We start from the raw sequence: 23,750 nt of genomic DNA, 5'->3' as shown, positions 1-23,750 counted from the left end.
CATTTATAATTAGTCATTATAATTTCTCATTCTTTAGACATTGGACACATTTTCCACATTATGGCAATCTCTCCTAAACGCCTCTTTTGTTTTAAGTAAAGATATAGTAGTCCTAGCAAATTGTATTACATTTCTAGAAGTTGAATCAAGTTATGTCACAGCTTATTACTGCAGGCACTTTGAAAGGAGTACTTGTAAGTAATCCTTGATTTTGGCAATGCAAGATCTTATGTAGGATTTTCTTAACATAACTGTCAGGATATTACAGATGTATTACAGCCACTCTTAGCGATGTAGGCAAGAAATACACATAAGCTTGGTACAAAATGTTGAATGATCTACACTCAAGACCAAATGGGGATGTGCTGTGTGTGATGTGAAGGTGAAGGGTGAGCAACAAATTTGTAATCTTTGAGACATTACAAAGTGTTCCCTATTCCCCACCCCTAACATGCAGGTACTTGCTTCCTCCTTCTTACTTAAAATCCCTTTAATAATAGATATGTTTGCAATCTCAAAATAAGGTCTAAACTAAAAAGGCTCCTCATGTAGGCAAAACATTATATGACACGTACCCTACAATTTACCCTTTCTTGAGAGCAGGGTTGAATGTAGGAAGGGATGCGGGGAGAGAAGGAGACTGTATATGGCAATGGAGGACCCGGAGGGAGCAAACCTCATCCGTTTCACTTTTTCCAGCACAGAATGGTTGAATATTATAGTATACACTGTGAAGCCATCCTCACATCACAGTGAAGGAGACAGCTACCGATATCGGGTGTCAATATGGGGAAAACAGAAAAGAAAATACAGTCCAAAAATGCCTCACTCCAATTTTGGATTTTATTAATTTTCAGAGTGGTCAGACACACAAGGTACTTAAAATTCTTCCCACTAAAGCTGCACTCCAAAATAATGGAACACAAACTAAAAATTTTCAGTGCTATTTAGAAATTGAGGAGAGCTAACACATAAAAATGTCACATCACACCTGCAAAAATGTTCTTCCCGTGTCATCACAAGCCCTAAATTATACAGTGATATGAGGTTAATCACATAATTAATACGTTCGTGTTATTGTAATATTGTAATAGCAATTCATGTTACTAGCAATCAATAATATTTTAGTCTCCGGGGAGACTAATTTCTAAAGGAACAACAAAGATATTTTAGAAATCAATAGGCAAATTTAGCCCCCCAAATCATCAACAGAGCAGCACTAAACCCAAGGGCAGGATTCAAAGTAACACACCACAGTTAGCAGTAATGAAGAGAGAGAGAGGCACAGACACACAGTGCTTACTTGTTGGCATAGCGACAATGAAGGCTTTGGAGTGAGGCCCCAGTCCTCTCCTGTTTGCGGCCCGGATTTTGAAAAGATAGCGTTCCCCAGGCTGCAGACCATCCACTAGGGCAGAAGTAGTCTCTCCAGGATAGGTGAGGGACTTTGCTCCAAATGGTTTGAGAGCCGGGGCGTATGAAAGAATGTATTCTGAAATGATTTGGCAGACGGTTGGAAGGAGGAAACTGAAAACAGTCCTGTGTCCAGCAGACAGACTGTATGGGCAGGATGAATTAGAACGTGCATTACTAAAATTAATACTCCAGCAATGCACGCCGAGTCAGCAGCTGGAGCATAAAGACAGTGGAAGGTGAACTAGCGTTCATTCGGGCTACCAGACAGGGTCATGGAGGGTTTAGCAGGCAATTTTCCATTTTTAGCAAATTAAACACATGGAACCCAGGAGGCCAGTCTTCATACAACTTACCCAAACTATTTACGCTGCATTGGGACTTTTTCTTCATTGTGCTTTTTGCTAATTTACTATGTCACATTAATATACGCTGAGTAGAAGCAGCCATGGGAGAAATGACAACTGTAGGAACTGAGTCTCAATTGCTGCCACCTTCAACAGCCTCAGTGTGTTCGTTTGAGCTATTTTTATTTGCGTCTTAGGCCAGATAAGTTCTATACTTGGAGCAGAATTTCACCTTTGTAGGAATTACAGTCTTAACTCAATATAAGGGCATTTCACAGTATTTAATACTATCGGGAAAAGTTCCTAATTCATAGATTTATGTGATGTCTAATGTTTCCATCTTGAATCAGTGATATTTATAGACACGTACAAACATGTAATGTCCTTAAACTTTGAAAATCAGAGCAAATTCAGTCCAAGGAACTAATATATCTCTATGCTTATGTGGAAATACTATAACGTAAAGAAGCCATGTTTTAAAGCAGAATTTCCACCCTCAACTAAAAACTGTCAGGTCTGTTTTCTTCCCAGTGAACTCATCACATTAATGGGAGGATGCACTAACCACAAAAAATAATTGGAATCACAGAAAACCTAAGCGACTGTCATACTATCTACATCCTACATAGAGGAGCACAGAAGACCTTTTCTTTTCCCTGAGATCTAATCTTTAAAAAGTATGTTAATTAAAAAACTTCAACTGAAAATGCTTTTGTAGCATTTGTCCAGAAAAAAAAAAAAACACAAAAAAACACCCAAACATTCTTTTCTCTTTGAAAATGAGCAAACTAGTCATTTGTGGTGGTCACAAGTAAGAACTAAAAGAACCCACTGCTATAAAATATTGTCATACAGATTTTTTTTATGAATTCAATTCATCTGGAAAAAATGTAACCATGTCGAAGTATATTCTTCTATTATGTCTTCTATTTCTCATACATATAAATTCCCCCGTGTAATTATGAATTTTCAGTCCCACCACCACACCTTTATTAAAACCACCTAACAGGGTTAAGATACATGAGTTCTTTTGGACACAAAAACTCGGTAGCTATTATTATTTCTGAAAATATTTCATTGACTACGAGGGAGCTTCATTTGCCAAAGAGCTATAAATATAAACTAAGATGTGGGAGAGGGAAAGAAAACAAGTAAGTAGCATGGTAATAAAGTCATGAAAAGAGGAACAATTGACTTTTTTTTTTTATAACTAACAAAAGTAGTCAGCCAAAAAACGTATTTACGCAATTTTCACAATCCTTTTCAGCATCACAACAATAATACAGCCAAAGCTCAAACTGTCATAAAAAGGATGATTAAAAGGGCCAACTTTCTTCTCTTCATTTGCTTCTGATTTATTCCACTGGAAAAAAAAATGAGCAAGAACAGTATAATATATTCTTTAAAAACTGCAAAGTGAGAAAGCAGTAAGTTTAGAAACTACTGCCCCACATCTACCTTTCTTAACTTCTATTTGTCCCACGGACAACCTTACAGGTCCGCAAAGACAACTTACAGTTGTATACAAGAGAACTTTTCAGTTTTTTAATTAAGAAATCCTCAAAGGAGATTAGCAATAACGTCTCTATTTCTTTAAGCTTACACAAACTTGTCAGAGTATTCTGGACATAGACTTAAGTTGTCTTCTAAAATCAAATAACAATAAAATGTACCCTTAGGGTGCATTTATATAGGCACTGTCAGGGGGGAATCTCCATATAGCCTTTTAAAATATCTCCAAACAGACTTCCGAAAGGTTCTTAAATATTTTTACATTAAAAAGAAGTGATTTGTGGGATGCCTGGGTGGCTCAGTCTGTTAAGCTTTGGACTCTTAATTCCAGCTCAAGTCATGATCTCTAGGTTTGTGAGTTTGAGCCCTACATTGGGCTCTGCACTGACAGTGTGGAACCTGCCTCGGATTCTCTCTCTCTCCCTCACTCTCTGTCCCTATCCCACTCGTGCTCTCTCTCTCCAAATAAATTTAAAAAAAAAAAGAAAGAAAGAAAGAAAAAAGAAATGATCTGTGCTTTCTTTAACATTGTCAACAATTTTTAAATTTAACTAGTTGTGAATATTTTATTCTATTTTCTTTTCATCTTCTGTGTTTTTTTCTAAGGTCATAGTTTATTTTTCCTCAACCAAAAAAATAATAATAATAATTAAAAAGGCTGAAAAATAGGAAAAAATCCATTTTTTAATTTTATTTCATTACTTGATTTTCAAACCCATTAAGTATTTATGGTCTCATTCAAGACATCTGTGGTCCCACAGGGTTCCAACTCACTTCTACGTTCCATGATCTTCCTGGTACAATGAAAAGACCCCTAGCATGAAACACAAGGTGTGGCTTATATTGATAAAGGTTAGGCTGTCACACCCACACAATCAAAAACATCCCTCCTGATAGCAGCACCAAATTCCCTGTGGATAGGGAAGACGGAAAGTCATCTTCACGACTACCTGGACCTTCCTGACAATGAAAACCCTGCATGAAATACCCTTGTCCATTGGGTTAGCGCCCCACAAGCGTACACTGTTCCCTATTGCTTTTCCAGTCACTGATCCTGCTATTATTAGAACTGGTGTTCATCAGAGTCAACGGACACATCTCTGTTTGGAGTACTTTGCTGCGGTGGGCACCTTATACCTTAAATAATGAGGTTCCTACCTTTCACTTTCCCTTCGGTCTCAGGCAGTGCATCCCAAGCGACAGTGACAGCTGTAGATTTGCCATTGACTGGCCAGACGTTCAAGTTTTCAGGAGCTGTTGTAGGAGCTACAAAAGAACAAGGACCCAAGGTTTAAAAATGCCCTATGGATATTCAACAAGTGTATGACATGTGGTCCTACATACAGATTTTTCACTGAAGCAATACTGTGTTAATTTTTATTATACATGAGAGAAAAATCTACACTCTCATTACTCTTAGTGTAATATAGTGATTTATGTCAGTGCCACCAACTTATGTAGTGAGTTTAGACTTATCTAGGGAAATGCTTTTAGAATTTCAGAATTCCTCTCATTGCTGAATATTGAAATATAAAAAGAAGACTAAAATCCAGTTCAAACTTCTTTCTCATAAAGCTTTTAAAGACATAGTTTTAAAAAATAATTGATACAGAGCAAAATTTTCCCCCAGGATCAAACACAACCTCAGCCTTAGGAAGGAAGAGTCTCTCCTACCCTCTAGAGCCAGGCATTACCCTGGGGCATTCACGCAGAAGTGGTGATTCCTAATTATTCTCTATCCTAGGATGTAATGTGCTCCACATGTCAGACTAACATGCTAATGAAAATGGCCAGTGAAGGATAAAACACAGATCCAAGGGAACAGTTCCTGAACTTCTTTGCATTCGTACATAGAAACACTTCCAAGATTTTGGAGTAATGTTACTTTAAAAACTGCCTCTGCTGGGGCGTCTGGGTGGCTCAGTCGGTTAAGCATCCAAATTTGGCTCAGGTCGTGATTTCATGGCTCGTGGGTTCCAGCCCTGAGTCAGGCTCTGCTGACAGCTCAGAGCCTAGAGCCTGTGTTGGACTCTGTGTCTCCCTCTCTCTCTGCCCCTCCCCTGTTTGTGCGCTCTCTTGCTCTCTCTCTCTCTCTCTCTCTCTCTCTCTCTCTCTCTCTCTCTGTTTTAAATACAGACCAGATTCTGGTGTTCTCTGGAAGACAGATGTACTCCATTTGCCGTCTCTTTCACCCTGTGAAATACGGACTGCGAATTCATACATGGTGTCTGGAATCAGGTTCTCAACCAACACGCGTCTGTTCGAGGTCTGCTTGTGATCCCACCTTGCTGATTCCCCCTTTTCTCGATAGCGCACGGTGTACTGTCTGTAAGAAAACACAAGGCAGCCACGCGCCCAGCTGACCAATTCCCTGCAATTGAACGCTAGATTCATTGCTATTTTTCCTTCCCCATAAGTTAATGACTTCTGGAGGTAAGCAGAGAAATCAAAGAGGAGAAAAATCTAAAGTTTTGACTACGTTATTAAGTCAGAGAATTTACTCTTAAGTTCCAGGGAAAGGTGTCTAAAGTAGGCCAGGAAAGACGGAGATTAGTGTCTTACAGATCAAAAGATCGAGCAGAGATTCAGAAGGGAAGAGACAGAAGGGGGACAGCTTTGACCAGGCAAGTGCCTTATGAGGGATGTGTGAGTGTGAGTGAGTGTGTGTGTGTGTGTGTGTGTGTGTGTGTGGTGTGGAAAGGCCAATATTAGGAACTGGAACAGGGGCACCTGGGTGGCTCAGTCAGTTAAGCGTCCAACTTCGGCTCAGGTCATGATCATATGGTTCCCGAGTTCAAGCCTCGGGGTTGGGCTCTGTGCTGACAGCTCAGAGCCTGGAGCCTGCTTCGGATTCTGTGTCTCCCTCTCTCTCTACCCCTCCCCCATTCATGCTCTGTCTCTGTCTCAAAAATAAATAAACGTTAAAAAAAAATTTTTTTTTAAAAACTGGAACAGCCCAAGGTATCTTGGTTCTCCAGAAAAGAAAGACAAGAAGATCCATTTCATGCCAAAGCAGTTATCAGGAGGGAAGACAACGTGTGGTTTTGAGTAGACTTATCATTATGAGAAGGAGCAAAACTGTGTAATAAACACAGCAGGATAGAGGAGCTTATAAAAGGAGCTCTACTGTGTGATTATCACAGAGAGAAATGGTGTGGGCAAACAGGGTGTAACAATGTCAGACAGAAGGCATCCTCAACATTCTGAGAGTTGCAAATGCCACTTAGTGTCTTCCTTTTCCAAGAAATTTTCTTTGCAGCCACTTTGCAGTAGAAAGCATGTGAAACATTAAAAAGGGGCCATTCATTATATTTAATAATGAAGACTTCAGTTTCAGACACAGCCCACCAATTAATATAAGAGTCCTGCTAAGAAAACTGAAGCCCTCTTTTGTTTTCATCAAGATGTTAGAAATCAAAGTCCAGTGGTAATCAGGAACGCTTTGTGTTGGGAGAGGCCAAATGGCTAGGGAGAGAATCACTAGACCCTTCTAAGGTCCTTCAAACGAAGCAGATTTCTTTCTTTCTCTTTTCTTTCTTTCTTTCTTTCTTTCTTTCTTTCTTTCCTTCTTTCTTTCTTTCTTTCTGTTTCTTTCTTTCTTTCTTTCTTTCTTTCTTTCTTTCTTTCTTTCTTTCTTTCTTTCCTTCCTTCCTTCTTTCTCTTTCTTCTTTCTTTCTTTCTTTCTTTCTTTCTTTCTCTTTTCCTTCCTTCCTTCCTTCCTTCTTCCTTCCTTCCTTCCTTCCTTCCTTCCTCCTTCCTTCCTTGCTTCTTCCTTCCTTCCTTCCTTCCCTCCTTCCTTCCTTCCTTCTTCCTTTCTTCCTTCCTTCCTTCCTTCCTTCCTTCCTTCTTCCTTCCTTCCTTCCTTCCTTCCTTCCTTCCTTCCTCCTTCCTTCCTTGCTTCTTCCTTCCTTCCTTCCTTCCCTCCTTCCTTCCTTCCTTCTTCCTTTCTTCCTTCCTTCCTTCCTTCCTTCCTTCCTTCCTTCCTTCCTTCTTCTTTCCTTCCTTCCTCCCTCCTTCCTTCCTTCCTTCTTCCTTCCTTCCTTCCTTTTCTTTCTTTCTTTCTTTCTTTCTTTCTTCCTCTTTCTTTCTTTCTTTCACTAACAGACAGTGACAGAAACTATATCTAATACAAATAATGGTGTGTGTATATATATGTATATATATACATATATACACACACACATATATTATATGTACATAATCTCAGCATTCGATTCCGTTCATTTTTTTTTAAAGGACATTCACTCTTCCTGGTCGTAGATAGGTTCAAAAATTAATACATAGTGCCCTGGTGGCTACCAAATCTTTGGCTTTCTCTTGGTAATATTAATTATTCAGTCATTTAACACATAAAATTTTGATGGCTATATTAACCTATCAGTAACATGAAATGCTGTTCACCAGTGGCTTTTTTTAACATAGAAATTATTTTAACCTTGTGATTGGTTTTTCTTCTACTGCTATTGCAAATCAGTATAAAAATCTGAAGAGCATAACATCGTGGCTTAAGAGACAAAACAGTTGTCTTTTGCTGTACACAAATGAGCTGGACATAAAGAAATTCAGTGTCTGAAGAATGTCTAAAGAAGAACTACAGTGTGCAAGGCATTTGACAAATGTCCACCTCTCTGTGTAAAAACCCTTGCTCCTGCCAACCTTTCCTGGGTAATTGGAGGGACGGGAAGACTCCTTCTAAGATGGGCCCACATCCTCTGCACAACTAGATCGTAAGGAGACAAAGCAAAACACAAATGGGGCAAAGGAAGAGATGGAATCGAGGGAATTTCCAGACACAAGATAAAACTCTGAGCAAGTGAGAGGCGAGGTCCTCCTGTGTGCATTACACACGAGGCCATGATAGCATCTGAGCTGTGGGAAGTGTGTGACCACACTCGAGACTAGCTGGACTGCCAGAGAATAGTTGACCATTCAGCTATGGGAAGAGGCCATCATCCATGTATGTCAGAAGATACAGTCATTCAAATAAACACAGGTCTTTTGAGCACCAGAAAAACCACATCTCTCATACCTAAAGGCAAAGAAATAAGGAAAAGTACCTTGATGCAACAACTTTCTTCTGTTTTTCCAAAACTGGATCCACCCAGGCTACAAGCACAGATTGGGATGACATGACCCGGACGTTGATGTCTTCAGGCACATCCAGGTCATCCTCTTCTGGAATGACAACGGGACACCTTAGAGGCTGTCTCTACAACAGGCTCTGCCCCGAGTTCCTCTGGCCCCCCAGGGTTCATTAATCACGCTGTACAATTTTTAAATTGCTTATGCTTAATGTAGATAAACTAAAATCTCCACTCTTGTCCTTCTCACACACAGTCTAAGAAATGGGCAGTTCACTTGAAAAGCTGCCCAATCCAGCTGACATATAGCACAGTACAAAAGGGATGCTTTGCCCTTGTCCACGATTCTCCAAGCAACTCAGTGTTTTCTTAACACATACTGTAAGTTTCTGGGAAATCACACAATCTTTACAGGAAGCAAAAGTTTTGGGGGAGAAAAGGTCAAGCCAGAGCATTTCCTTGGCGATCATGGCATGAAACAAAATTCTGGCTCAAACAACTGCACAAATCACACTGGGTTCCATGTCCTCGCATTTTAGAAAATGTGGTTTCAAGACAGATTAAGAGTTACACTCAGACATAAAATAGATTTCAGTTTGCAGATTTCCAGTGGAATACTTCATAGTCACAAAGCCTGTTCTTCGTGAAGTTCTGTTCAATCTCTACCATAAATGAAGATTAAGAGGTTTCAATTTTGCTTTTTAGTCTCTTGGAGGTTTTGTTTATTTTGTTTTTTCTTTTCACCTTTAAGGGATGGTATTTCAAAAGGATGTGGCTTATGCTACAAATAGGGGAAGGTGGAAATAATTAGCCTGTTAGAAAAGCGATGGAGACACTTCTTTTATAGCAACAAATAATGAAAAATGAAAGTGCCACATCGTGTATTTGAGACTTCTGTTACACAGTGTAAGCAATCATAATCATCACAGATATAGAATTACAATACATATATTATACATAGTATATTCTATTACTGTATTATACATAGTAATAGAATGTCTATTCCACAATATACTATTGTAATCACAAATAAATTGTGAATTCATGAAAATAATCATGCTATAGGTTTGCCTCTTTACGTTAAGGCACAGGATCCAGAATAGGTATGTGTGATTTCTTAGTATGTCAGTAATATTAAAAACCACCTGTGAATGGACATAGGAAAAAAAGCCTCTGTTGGTAAATGACCAATGATCAGGCTACGAGAAAGCCTCTACTACCTTCTCTTCCTCTTCTCAATGCTGTGTTTCGGTGATTTTAGCTGAAATGAAGCATGAGTACAGATCTTGCACGCCGCCCTACTCCTCTCTGTTCACGGTCTGACCCCAAGGGCCACTGATGTTGGATCAGACTGGATCCTTAAATGGAACAAACGATTGGCTGCCTCTATCACGGCAAATTTGCCGCACAGAGAAGCCATTCAAAATACACAAAGAAATATGCTTCATTGGAAGAACTCTGTAGGCTCTGAGTATAAAAGAAACACACTTCTGTCTGAAATGTGGCCGAGCCAGCCCTGTTGTTTCCTTCACACTGAATGACACCCAGTTAATTTGTCACTTAGCCAGCATCATTTGGAAACAAGACCTCATTCACACAGACCATGACTTGAGCAGGTGCGTCCTTGGAAACATACCTGAAATCTTCCGTTTCGTTAGGGCAGCCCTGTAGACAGGCTGACTCTGCCCCTGTGAGTTCATGGACTGCAGGGAGACCACATACACCGACTCCGAGGCTGTGGACCAACCGGCAAGGGATGAGGCTCTGCACTTGGCTTTCCGGAATGCACACCCTCATTGTCTGCGTCTCCCACCCCTACCACCAATCTTGGCTTTCTGGGGGCATTCCAATTTCTTCTAGACAATTAAAGATGAGACCAAGAACTGTAAGAACTAGGCTCAAGAAGAACACTATTATGTTAGAAAATGTGGGAGTGACGGTTACCTATAATTCTTGAGAAGTAGGTTTCTATCTCACCAAAATTGAAGAAAGATGAGCAATGTTTAAAAAAGAAAAGAATAGTATATTTTACCCACAGAAATCCCTCAATTTCTTTTTTACCTCCAAAATAGAAAGAGGGGTCACTCTGTTTCTGTCATCGAAAAGAAGGAAGCAAGACAAAAACAGTGAGTGTATCCGATTAGCAGTCCAGAGAGCATGCTGGGCCCTTAGAAACCGACATCCTCAGACTTGAGTCTCCAAAGATTTATTAAGAGCAAGTGTAAGAGTTTAAACATACCCTTTATTTCTGGATTGTTCTTTAAGTTAGGTCCCGCCACCCCACTCCCCTAATTGGACATCGGGCCCACTAGCATCCAACTGAATCTAAACTTGAAAACTTTATTTGGGAAAAAATACAATGATGAAATAAAACTTGTAACTCTTAAGCACCTTGGAACCATAGAGTCTGGGACCCAGATGAAGTCTTCATTCATTATCTTCCAATGTCACCTTCTTGTTTTATAAATAAGGACATAAAGCCATGAAAAAAATTGGTTGACTTGCCCAAAGCCACGCCCCTAAGAAGGACTCAAAGTTGTCTCCAAATCCAGAGTTGCTAATGCCTAACTCCAGGCTCTTCCGACCAACCTTCCTGTAGCAGCCTTGATCAGCTCAAGAGTAAAAATGAGGCAATTTGATATAATTCTAGTGCAGACAACAATCTTATAAGGTAATACCTAAGCAAATTAGCAGAAGGGACACTGAGATCCTAACAGAAACCTGTAACACTAGAGGTCTGCTTTCAGGGATTGCAAAGTTTCACAGCAAGGGGAGAACAAACGTTTTGTTTTTACAAACAATATGGCAGTTAAACATAAAAGGAGACCAGTGTTCAAAAACCTCACGTGGAGAAACCTACTTCTGTAAACTAAACTGCTGTAGACTAATCACGTTTCAGGGAAAGGGGACAATGTTTGACAATCTTTGAGCACCCCCACTCTCCCTCTTCTCTCTCTCTCTCTCTATATATATATGTATATATACACACACACATATATATACACATATATATGTATATACAAATATATATATGTATATATATACACATATATATGTATATACAAATATATATATGTATATATACACACATATATACATATACATACATACTTACAGAGAGAGAGAGAGAGAGCAGGTAAAACTCATGCTGGGATGATAAATTATTATTAAGGCTAAGTCTCTGACATCTTACTCTACCACAAAATTTTGAAATATATGTTTTATAAAAGGGAAGAATCAAGTTTGTAACCCTCGCATTCATAGAGCATCAAACTAAGCTTCCAGAGAGAAGTCCCTTCAGGGGATCAATTTCTTGGTGCTATTGACAAAGGAAGCAGCCCAAGGTCAACAAAGAAAAATTGTGCCATCCAACCTCACAACCCGGGAACACGTATAAATAAACATAAAAAATGTGACCCATCATTTATCAAGAGCCACCAAGAAATGAGTAACTTCCCACAATTGACGTTTTTACATATTTGCGATGTACTTCTTAAAGTTCCGAGACTGTTTTTAATGCCCAGATTCTTGATTTGCAAGCTCTCCACACTAAACTTGGCCCAAGATTATCATGAAGGAAGAGTAAACCAGGACAGCTCATGTGTCTGGGTCTGTCTCTGCCATGCTGGGCATGTCCCATCAGTTACTCATTTAGTCCCGACAAAAGTTCCATGAGGAAGCTACTCTCACAGTCTCCTTTTCACAGATGAACAACGAGGATCAGGGGGACAAGGTGACCCACCCAAGGTCATGGACTAGGTGGTCAGTCCAACACCCAAGTTTTACTCCTCTGGGTGAGGAGGGAGCAGGGCCCAGAGCCAAGCACCGGCTACGGAGCAACCAACTCGTTCTTCACAAAAGCAATGAAGCCTCACTGGTATCACAAAACACTCCATTCTGTGCCCGATTATTGATAGTCTGGAAATAAAATTTCCAAACTGATCCCACCATCACCAGCCCAGTGCCCCCTGGGACCCCAAGCACCCCCGCCCCTCCTCGGAGCCACAGAGCCTGACCTCAGGCATGTGACTCACCAGAAACGCAGGTGTCTGGACTTCAGACTTGTCTGTCCTCACTTCCTGAGGGAGCCCAAACTCACACGCTCCTTCATTACTGCCCCACTCGCACGTGAGCTCTGGTGCTTGCTCTGTTCTCTCGCCTCCTTAGCCCCGGGGCCACTGTGCCTCCCTGGAGGGGACTTGGCCCCTGAGCCCTGGGTGCCCACCACAGCACTTCCCACCTCCTGTGCCCGCACCTCTGCCTCCACTTGCACGACACTCTGTCCGTTGTCTGTCCCTGCCAGGGACTGTTGGGGCCCCAGAACCCCACGGGTCCTGGCACAGAAGATGCCCAGTAAGGTGTTTTGTAAATGACTCGCAAGGCAGGATTTTTGCTGACGGGACCTCAGGCCCACCTTTCCGCAAGTTTCCTTCATGTGTGGCCATGCTCTGCAGGCACCACGCTTTTCATGGCATCTGGCTTATGAACAGAATTAGAATCCTAATTCTGGTAAAAATGAGAACACAGGCATCTCCTAACACAACAGGCCCGCTGCGACATCTCCCCGGGAATTCACGGCATCCTCCCAACCGTGCTGGAGCTAGCGTCCAGGGAGACCTCTTCTTCCTCACGGCAGCCTCTGGGATCATTTGCAATGGCAAGTCCAACACATTTTTGTTTGGTGAAAATTCAAAAGCTAACACGGTGTAGCTGAGGCACAGGAGGTCCACACTGCTCATCAGGCTGAGGCCGGAGCCATCCTTGACCTCAGGTCCCACATTTGTTCAAGCTGAAGCAGCAAGCAAATCCTTCTTCTGCCCTCAGGTGAGCCAGGGGTCATGACCGAGCAAATCAAGAGGCAGCAGAACCACTCAGATGAGACGCTTGTTCACACTGACCGACGTCTTACTGCGTGGTGTCTGTGAGAGGCTCAGCACAGTGAAAAGTGCCCACTTAAAAAAGGCCCCCTGCAGTCTCAGGAATGTAAAAACAGAGACTCCACTCTTCTGCTGATACTCTGGGTAGAATTTGGCCCGTGTCACCAAAACAGAGCCATTTTACAAGAAATGGCAAGAGGTAGGTAGGCTCTCCAGGGCAAGAGGTAGGCTCAAGAATGGACGACCAAAGAGTGATTGGGCCTCTAGCTCCAGGCCTCGCTGCTCATACTGAAGCCTCACAAAGTACCCACGGCTCAGACGTGTCCATCTCCTTCTGTGACCCCGTGTGGTGGCCAGTGGCACGGGAGCAGAGGGGTGGCTGGTCATTTTTGTTGGGGAGGTCTGGAGTCTGTATTTCGAGATGGTTTGGATGCTATGCCTGACAGAACACCCACCAGGCTCTTCCAAGAGTCTTCAGCAGGTGGCTGAACAGAGAGCAGTGAGCAGGACGGTGACTTCAGGGCTTTTGCAGAAGGGGAATCCAGCCTGGCCTTCCACCGGTGTCTCCACACGGATCAAATCTGCCCCGATCAGTGCCCGCCGTGCAGCCCAGGGGGCCAGGCTTTGAGAGTCTTGAGGAACTCAGAGCTGCCTGTCCAGACTCCACAATATGTGGTCACCGAGCAGAGTGGATTGTCTTCTCGGAGCACCTGAGGCGCCTGGGGCCAGCAGGAGGCTGACTTGTTTCCTCCACCACCACTGAGCCCCCGACCGCTGTTCATCACTCCTGTGAGCCTGGCACCCTCCCTCTGGGCTCTCTTCTCCCTTCCTTCTTCCACTCCTCCATCTTGTCTCGCCAGACTCACTTCCCACTACTTGCCTGTCCCTTGTCGTGTCTGACAGAAGACTTGAGTAGGAGCCACGGGCACCACTGCCTTCTCACCAGGGACACTGCTTACGGCACACGGCTCCGTGTCCTCGTGGGCTCCTTTGCCTGGAGCCCATCCTCCCTCCCACCTCCAGTCCATCTCGCGGGTGCTGGAAGCTGAGCAAAGCCTGGCATGCAAGTGAAGAGACCACCAGGTCCCACAGGAGTCTTGTGGGAGGGCCCAATAAATCACACCCCCTTTCTGGCCCGAGTACTGACCCAATTAGGAAACGACTGAGAATAAGTAGTGGGGGGCTAATATACTTATTGCTGGTGCGAATGTTGGAGAACATGGGGTAAGTATTCTGGAATGAGCCCTAGAATCACGCGGGCCATCCTGCCCAGCAGCCCTGGTCTCTACATGACTTAGGCCTAGAGGAGCTGAGCAGACTATGTGCTCTCTAGAGCCTGGCTTCCCCCCAAGTGGAGGACACAAAAAGGGCAACTCACGCTTACCCAACGCTGACAGCCAAACTCATCAGGTAAATAAGGGGGCGTGAGGAAAGGGGGAGAAAGGCAGGAGTTTGTAGCATTGCCTCTCTAAAACTATGGCCTGTGCCACTGTCCGGGCCTGTCAGTGAGTAAAGGCAGCAAAGGTCAGGCCTCCACCCAAGCAAGAACAATGCACATAATCTCTCCACGTTCCGTGGCCAAGGCTTCCGTCCCACAATAAAGGTTTGCAGAGAAGGAGGAAGGCAGGCCTGATATGCAGCCTTCATCAGCAGCCACCACATTTCATCTTGAAAGGACCCAAGTTCCAGTGTCCTGGGATCTAAGACAAAGCTTAAAAGAACAAAACGGTGGGGCACCTGGGTGGCTCAGTCAGTTCAGCGTCCAACTCAGGTCATAATCCTGCAGACCGTGAGTTTGAGCTGTGCATCGGGCTCTGGGTGACAGTGCAGAGCCCACTTTGGATCCTTTGTCCCCCTCTTGCTGCTCCTCCCCCACCTGCACTGTCTTTCAAAAATAAATAAAACATTACAAAAAAAAAAAAAAAGGACAAAATGGTAGAAACAGAGACAAGATGAGAAAACCTTAGCTTCCTTCTCATGTCCAGAAAAATGGCCCAACTCAAGGAACTGATGGGCACCTGGAGGGGAGGCCTTGTCCTGCCCCTAACGGAAGGCTGAAAGGGCAGAGGCATGGAGGGCAGACCTTGCAGAGTTCAGTTCAGAAGAATCGCAATACCTGGAAAATGGACGCTACGCCTACCATGTACCTTTCTGTCATGAACGAGCTTCTAAACATTGACAAGATTGCATCGGTCATCAAAACATCAGTTACCATTAAACTCACCCAGCTTTTTAATTTCGTGTGTTCGCTCATCTCTTGTCAGCGGAACATAATTCATCTTCCGGCCACTTTCCCCGTAGCCCAGAAGAAAACCCCGTGATCTGCGTGGACTCTTGGCTCCCGACAGGCGTGGTGCCTTCCACGCAACGGAGAGCCGGTCGTCTGAGGATCGGACACGCACGCGCAAGGGCTTGTTTGGCACTTCCTTTTCTTAAAGAGGACATGACACAGAAATTATTAAACAGTACACCCCTCAGACTTAACCATTGAGTATGTCAAGTCAGTCCAAAGTCTGGCAGCTGTGCTCGAAACCTCCATGTTCGCTAACGCATTCGAGGAGGAACGTATTTCCCCCACGGGTATCGACACTCCACTCACATGTTCCTCCCTGCATTTCGGACCGAGAGGTCTCGAGAACTTCAAGTGGAAACATACCACTGTGGGGCTGCCAGCCAGAAATCTTGGATGTTTTACAACGTCCTTTTTCACCTGTTTTGAGTTCTTAAGGCCAAAACTATATATTCTCCGGTGAGAGCTAAAGGTCAGTGTAAAAACATAGGAAATGCAATTCGGTACTATTTCTAACTGTCCTCCAGGAAGCTCTCCTCTCTAAGGCTGAAAAGACAGCCTCTCCTTGTCTTTATGGTTAAACCCCTAAGAGCTAAATACTAACTGGCTTCTGCTTTTTATTGTAATTTCTCTTTCATGGCTGCCTTGCCCCGCCAGGTAAACCCCACTGCTCACCCCAGTCTCCGCTCTTTCCTTCTCGTGACATCAATGCCTAGAAATCCTCTTGCTAAATGCCGATCTCCAGAAACGCTCTGACTGTTCACTTTTTTCAAAGCAATGCATTCTGGTGGCCAGTACTTAGTGTTTTGAGTCTTGTTTTTACATCAGTTAAGAGCCGACAAGTTTGGGAACAAGGGTGAGGGGCCCTGGGGAGACCACACTGCCTGTTTCTGACAGTGGGCCACATTCTAGCCCTGCATCAGGATATGGTTAGGCTAATACGTGTCTCTCTGGTTATAGAGGCCAGGTCTTCCCAGGTATTGTTCTTCAACCTACATCAGCCCATTAGTAATTCTGACTAGTGTTTTAGACATTCTTAGCTAAGCAAAGACATAGAAACAGAATCTAATGTCACGAGTTAGTGTGAGTTTCAATAACACAAATAGACACTAGAGATGGTTATTTTAGTGGATAGAATAACCATTCTAGTGGATGGTTATTCTATTCTAGTGGAGCCAGACACATGGCTCCAATGTCTTAAATGTAATCAAAAGGGATATTCTTTTGTACACTAGCTGGAGTTACCTACTCAGTTACTGGGCACCTGCATTCCTAAAGACTACTTAGAGAATATCATGCTATGGTAAAATAAATATTTTGCCCAATATCAAAGTAGTAATTTTTTTTTTTTTATTTGAGAGAGAGAGCATGCATGCAAGCAGGGGAGAGGCAGAGGGAGGGGAGGGAGGGGGGAAGAGGGAGAGAGAGAGAGAGAGAGAGAATCTCAAACAGGTTCCATGTTCAGCATGGAGGCTGACGCAGGGCTCTATCCCTGAGATCACGACCTGAGCCAAAATCAAGAGTTGGATGCTCAACCACCTGAGCCACCCAGGTGCCCCTCAAAGTAGTAACTATTAAGATTTTTTGTTTTTAGCCCAATAGTGTAGTCAAGGGACTAACTTTATGGAACTTGCAGCCTGGTATCGAATAACTTTTCCTGGGGTTATACCAAACTGATCTCCGTTTTGTTCCAAGTTAAGAGGTAGGCTCTCAATTTCAAGGACTAGCCTCTATTAAAAATTAAGGACCACCAAATGATATGGAAAGACAAATATATTCATTTAAGTAGCTCAAAAGAAAATAATTTGCCAAAACTGTTCAGTACTAATACTCATTAATGACACAGCATTGATTAACTGTACGAGTTCCTATATTAATCCTATGATTTGTTATTCTTAAGAGTTCCCAGTGGGGATCTCTTACTTCATACCCATAACAATGTGATGTCCCATGTTTCTAGAAAGATCCAGGTTGCCAAAACTTATTAAGTGTTTGGGTTATCCACAGATGACGGTGTCACAGAGGTGGACATGAATTTCTTCAACAGCATGGGTCACTGGCAAACAGACCTTGTGTGGGGCTACAGTGAAAAGATTTTTTTTTTAAATACTGAGGAAAATGTCTTATAAAACAACACATATAAAAGTAAAATCTGAATAAGGAACAGCATGTTCAGTCTCATTTACCAACAATGACGTTTTGGTTTGTTTTTTAAAGTTAGCAGATCTTGGGGGGACATTCATCAGAACAAAATACATAACCAAGCTTAATTTCTCAGGAATAGTGTTCATGTCATTTTCAGATTTGTGCAAAGTGATGAAATAGACTTTACAGGAGCCATAAGCATGGGCATAGAAGTCAAGAAAGAAAATTTTACAGGAAGCAAAACCCTTTGCTTCATTCTGTCTTTACATCTTCTAAGTCATTTTTACCCATGGGCCTCTAATGCAAACTGTCACCACACACACGAAATTCCATTTAACAGAAGATCCTCTCATGAGTTAATGACACAGACTCTCTGAGGGTGAACCACCTGAGGTTGGGGTTTGATTTCACAGGATGCCCAGCATCGGGCAGGGGTTGGTACTACATTTTTAAAAAGCGTAAAAGGTGAAAATGATCTCTGCCAACAACATATGTTTATTTGACTTTTATAAAAAGTTCATACCTCTTCAAGGGCGCCTCTCAGTGATGTGGGGTTGAAAATGACTCTTGATCAAGCTGCCACAGGCCATTTGCACCGCTTTTTTTTTTGGGGGTGGAAATGACAGGGTCACCACCCAACCATGGCTGCCACAGTCTGTTTCTCGAGGAGCGGCAGTAAACAGGACAGATGTCCATGGTGCTGTTATCAATTTGACTGTTCTCAGTGTTCCTCACCCACCCCGAGCTCTTGGTCTAAAGCCCTCTGCGGCCTACAGTGATGCTCCTACCACTGCAGAAAGCAACACGTCAGCACGGGAGTTCTGGGATGATGTCCAGCAAAATGGGAAAATGTACTGAAAACACACACACGGGTCTTACAGGAGTCAGCTAAAAAATAAATTATTGGACAGAGATGGTTGTTCCCTGCCCTGGAGCTCTGCTCCAGGCCTGGGACGCTTCCAGCCGTGTCCCGCGTGCTACGGTGGAAAGTGTTCCCGGAGGGTGCACTGTCACTGCTGGGCCTTGGGGAACGTGGCGGGTCTCTGCTCCAGACAAATAACCCCCGACACTCAACAGTAAAATACTGACAAAACAGTAACAAGGAAAAGTGACAGAGTCCCTGAGGAGGAGGAAGGGGTAAGTTTCCAAGGACAAGGAGTTCAGTCTCAGACGGCACAAGTTTGTTGCCTGAGGTGCCTGTGGCTCTGTCTTGACCCACGCGAGGCCCACTAACTATCTACCACACTGCCCAGTGGCAAAGACAGTGGCTGCCCCCTCAGATCGTATGGGCTTTCACCCCCGGCTCCGACCTGCTGTCCAACCTCTCCACACCAGGGCTGGGGAAGGAGGCTGAGCCTGCTGTACAAGGAACTCAGGGGAAAACAGGGAATGGGGCTGAGGGGCTGAGGGTTCCAACCACCAACCACAGGGCTGAGGCTAGCCCCAACCACCAACCACACTGCCTACTGTATACAGACCTTCACAGTTTATCCCAAGCCCTCACATGGTTTATTTTAGTTGTCCTTACAAGAGCTTCCAAGTAAGTAGGACAGACATCATAATCCCTGAGAGAAAACTGATGTTCAAAGAGATGAAGTCACTGACCCAAGGCCGCACAGCTACCGAGGGCCCAGTGGAGACCCGAATTCCACCACTGCGGGCCGAGTTCCAATCTTGTCTAACTAGACGCCTCCCCTTTATGTTCTCCCCTCACCCCATATGCCACCTCGGCAACCACCTAACCTCGTCTGCCAATGAACGAATGTCAAGCAAGGTTCAGAACTGAACAGGCCGTCTTCAGGGTATGCGTATAATGCCTCGTACAGTGGGCACTAAGAGTGTGTGTGTGGGCACGCGCACGTGTGTGTGTGCGTGTACGTGGGCGTGCATGTGTTTCAATGGACCAGACAGTATACCCAGCAGGTAACAAACAAACAAACAAGAGAAGGCCTCTCACCAAAGACTGCCCTGAGAACTGTTCCCACACCACACGGACGTTCCAGACTCTGAAAACCACAGAGTAAGGTGAAAATGCCCCCCTCAACACAGCCCTCCATTTTTCTAATCTTGGTTTTAGAAATGCCAGCTATATTTTTTTTTTCAGGTATTTTGAAAATTTCTTTAATATGCTGGGTCCTTCACACCATCAAACATCTTTCATAGATCTTTTATAGATCATCTGGTAACTCTCTTTTAAGCTGATGCACACATTAAAAAAAAAAAAAAAACTATCCGTATGGTTCACATTTACTTGCAATGAAACTATTTCGGTGTCTTCTCTAAGCTGTATGTGATAGCTTCACAGAAGCCCTGTGAAATTTTTCTAATAAATCTCTGTAAGTCTTTTATCTTGAAAACAGGAAGTCACAATTGCCACGGGTAATCCCGCTCACATTGACCAGTGCAGAGTGTATTTTAACCTTGGCGGGACACAATCCCTCCCTTGCTCCTGGTACAACCTGACCAGGTAGATCTTACTCAGAACTGGTCAATAACAGAACACCTGTGGCGATCAATTACACACCATCTACCTGGCAGGTCAACTGGGGACAACAATTACCATCTGGATTATAGCAGACCTCAGAAAGTCAAACAGGATTAGGACATCGCTCCTGACCTGTACTGCCAGCCACACCAATTGGCAAATATTCTGAAATTACACAGACTCAGAATCTGCTCTTGATGCAAAGAAAAAAACTTAAAAAAACCAACGCGATGCTCTGCCCATCTACAATTCGAAGCTAGTTAAACATGGTTGCTTCTGAATTGGGTTTCCACAGACTCTAAAGTCAGGGTTTGAATCTGAGTCTGGTACTCACTGGCTGTGTGACTTTGAGAATATTCACTGAAGCTCCATTTCCTCCTCTGTAAAGTAGTATATAGCATGTCGAATTTTGTAATATTAATCCACAAAAGGCATTTAAAACTGTTCCTGGCATATATTAAGCACACATTCATTGCTAGCTGTGTGTGCAGTTGTGATAAAAATGAAATTCCTCGTTTACCAGACTCACTGGATGGGTGGGCCACACTCGCGCTACACAGCTCACCATGATGCCTTGCACACGGGGGGCGCCACGAAAATGCGTTGCAAAGAACCAGACAAAAGCAAAAGATGCCCTATTGCCAAAGACTCTTTACGTTGAAAACCTTCTCAAATGCGAGGTGGTCTAATCCAGACCCCTTTTTGCACCATGAACTGAAAGCATCTAACAATTATCAAGTCCCTCCTCTTCGCTGGCCTAAAAGAGTCCGTGGCCACTGCTGTCCAGGGACCACTTTCCTCAGCCTGGCCTCAGCTACCAGGACATTCTCATTTTCCGCAGAGTGTGAGGTATCACTCGGTGCGCAGCTCTGAGGACCAGGTTTAAGTGGTCTCTTCCACTGACCAACTTGACACCCCACTTCCCTGACCTCCAGGCCTCACAAAGATAAAGGTAAACGGCCCTTATCCCCATTCCCACGGCCTCGCAGGGCAGGCCTGTGTGCTCACTCGTCCTCTGCCCCAGGCAGCTTCCCCACCATCCCCAAACATCAGACCCCCAAGGCCAGCGGGGGCACCGGTCCGTCCAGCGAGAAGAGGTCCAGCCTGTGAGGCTAGAGTATAGTGGCCCCCACACGGCAGTGTGGGGCGGAATCACCTGGAAGGCTTGTGGAAACACTCCCCAGCCGCCACCCCCATCAGGGCCAGAGAGTCCAAAGCTTATGTGAACATTTGATGAATAAACATGATAAGGAAGAGACAGGATGGGAAAAGGGGAGAAAACGTGCATTAGAGGGGTGTGAAGATGAACCGCGGACAGCCAGAACAGAGACAGGACATGGGCTTTGCTGTCCCCACTCGGAGTATGGATTCCCTGTCGCTAACATAGGTCCAGGCCAGCACTGACTGACATCTGCCAAGATAGGTTTGCAAGCACCTCTGTCTGCCAAGGGCTCCTTCCTGGGCGAGCTCTGACACGTAATCTCCTGAGACACCTCTGCATGTTTCCCAAAGCTCTCCTTCCACACACCCACATTTGTAGTTCTTCCTCTGAGGTCCTTTTAATGCCATGTTTTCGTTTCCAATAAACATCCTCAGTGATTTGACTACTAAGCTTTTGTGTGATAGGCCAAATATTTTTATTTGACGGTTTATTACTAACAACTTAACGACAGTGAGAAAATATTTTTAACGAGAAAGAATTACTTAACCAGAAAGAGAAAGACTGTCTTATTTCTTTATTTTGGAATAGTGTCTGTGTCACCATGTCACCAACCTTCGTAAGATAACTGGATCCCTACCAGGCAGAAGGCATTTGACAAACATCCTCACAATAATCCAATAATGGCCCATTTACAAAGAAAGCAAGGCTCAGAATGGTTAAGGGGGAATTCAAAGCCAGACAGCAGGGGCACTAAGCTGGGCTGGCAACCCTGATCTGTGGGATCTGTAGCTCTGATTCTCTCCACTTCGTTCTTGTTCAGAAGTTCCCGGTGGTTATAGAGTCGGTGTCACCAGCGGTCAGCACGGCGGCTGCCCTGGGAGAAGGTCCCCTTAGTGCCTCACAGACACCTCAGGTGAAGGATCTGGTCTGCAGCTCCAGTAATCACTGCCCATGATTTCCACACCACGAGGACACCCACTTACGGAAAATGTCAGCGAAGACCCCAAGGACCCGGCTGCTCTTAAGAGAAGTTGGTCCATCTGTCCCATTAGGATACGCTCATCACACGGTTCCCCTGACATTTATACATTTCAGCACTCCAGGGAAGACCGTCTGATGAAGAGCCCAGGACCTGGGCAGCACCACCGACGGCCTGGCCGCCTGACTCATCCGGGGAAGCAGTCAGAACACGAAGGAGAGAATTTTTGCAAGTTAGACACATCTCTCCATCCTTCAGAGACACTAGAGCGGTGGCCCTAAGCCCACACCTGGAGGCACTGGATCCTTACTGCCTTTTCAGGGCTTGGGAGAAGACAGAAGATCTTCAAAGAAAAAAAGAGAGAAAGAAAGAAAAACAACCTTGATCTCCCCCAAGCTAATCAATGCCAATTACTAACATTGTGATGGATCATGAACCCTAAAGAGCCTTTATAAAACATCTCACACTAACTCTTAAATCAACCAACCTAAGTGTCTTCCGTCAAGCTTTCTCCTGCCCCCTGGACCTGCCCAGGTCTTCACAAACTCTTCTCTCCTGCTCCCTGGGATGATGCAGTGATGTCCAGGCTGTCACCAGATGACAAGCCTCAGGGCATCCTTCTCGGCATGGCGTGGAGAAAGGACGGTGTGGTCAGAACCCCACAGGCTGTGTGAGGCAGCCAGCACTGGTGCCCTAAAATAGGGCACTCGGAATCCAGTAGGGATGGTCCCAGAAACAAAGCAAATACTTTCCGCCATCCTGGGACCACTCAGCTGTGGCCATTTTGTTTTGTTTGGCTGTTCGTTTCACGTTATCACTTAGCATAGCTCCTCAAACTTTTCACCAGTTTACTTAACAGCAAAAGCAGATGGCACAATCCCAGAAGCTAGGAGCAAGGCAATTTATGCAGACTTTATCTCAAAATTGCACGTCAATTCTGCAGACTACTCTTTAATATTTTGGTGTTTGTTTTACACTAGAAAGTAACGTTTTGAATGACTGATCATCAAGAAAGCACTTCCTGTGGACACGGCCGGTGAATCCTATACCTTCATGGACTTCCAGGTTCCAAGAACCCCAGGTTTAGAAGCCCCAAGAACCACTAGTGCGTCAGCAGCTTCAGGATGTTATCCAACGTGTCAAACGGTGGCTGACTTTGACCTCGGTGGTGCAAAGAATATCGGTGAAAAGTACTTTATGCCACCGATTTCACCCCACAGGACCAGGGCTACAAAATGCCAGGTCACCCTGAGATGGCGGCCAGTGCCACATGAGTGACACCTGCACAAGTTGGTCATGAAGCCCAGCCACCGGCACAAGAATTAAGAGGTTCAGCAACCACCTGCATGGACACATTCCTCAGTTCTTACAGATCCTAAGCCTTTCGAGGGGCATCTCTTCCCCACATTAAGCTGACCATCTTACTGTGTAGGCAGAGCAAGGGTCTGTTTCTTACTCA

At 44.2% G+C, this 23,750-nt stretch overlaps 1 protein-coding gene across 1 annotated transcript in view; it reads right to left on the bottom strand.

Annotated features, from left to right (window-relative positions):
- FNDC1 (fibronectin type III domain containing 1) overlaps nt 1-23,750 on the bottom strand; it is a 107,953-nt gene that overhangs the window by 46,011 nt on the left and 38,192 nt on the right. Inside the window, exons 5-10 of the mRNA XM_043592681.1 lie at nt 15,455-15,661; nt 9,990-10,088; nt 8,330-8,447; nt 5,411-5,598; nt 4,431-4,538; nt 1,304-1,492 (exon numbers count right to left, since the gene is read on the bottom strand). Coding sequence (XP_043448616.1) covers nt 1,304-1,492; nt 4,431-4,538; nt 5,411-5,598; nt 8,330-8,447; nt 9,990-10,088; nt 15,455-15,661 — 909 coding nt within the window. The remainder of the gene's footprint in view (nt 1-1,303; nt 1,493-4,430; nt 4,539-5,410; nt 5,599-8,329; nt 8,448-9,989; nt 10,089-15,454; nt 15,662-23,750) is intronic.

Source organism: Prionailurus bengalensis, chromosome B2 (assembly GCF_016509475.1).
Source record: "Prionailurus bengalensis isolate Pbe53 chromosome B2, Fcat_Pben_1.1_paternal_pri, whole genome shotgun sequence".
NCBI lineage: Eukaryota > Metazoa > Chordata > Mammalia > Carnivora > Felidae > Prionailurus > Prionailurus bengalensis.
The sequence above is the reverse complement of the archived record's forward strand: the minus strand, read 5'-3'. Positions and strand labels throughout refer to the sequence as shown.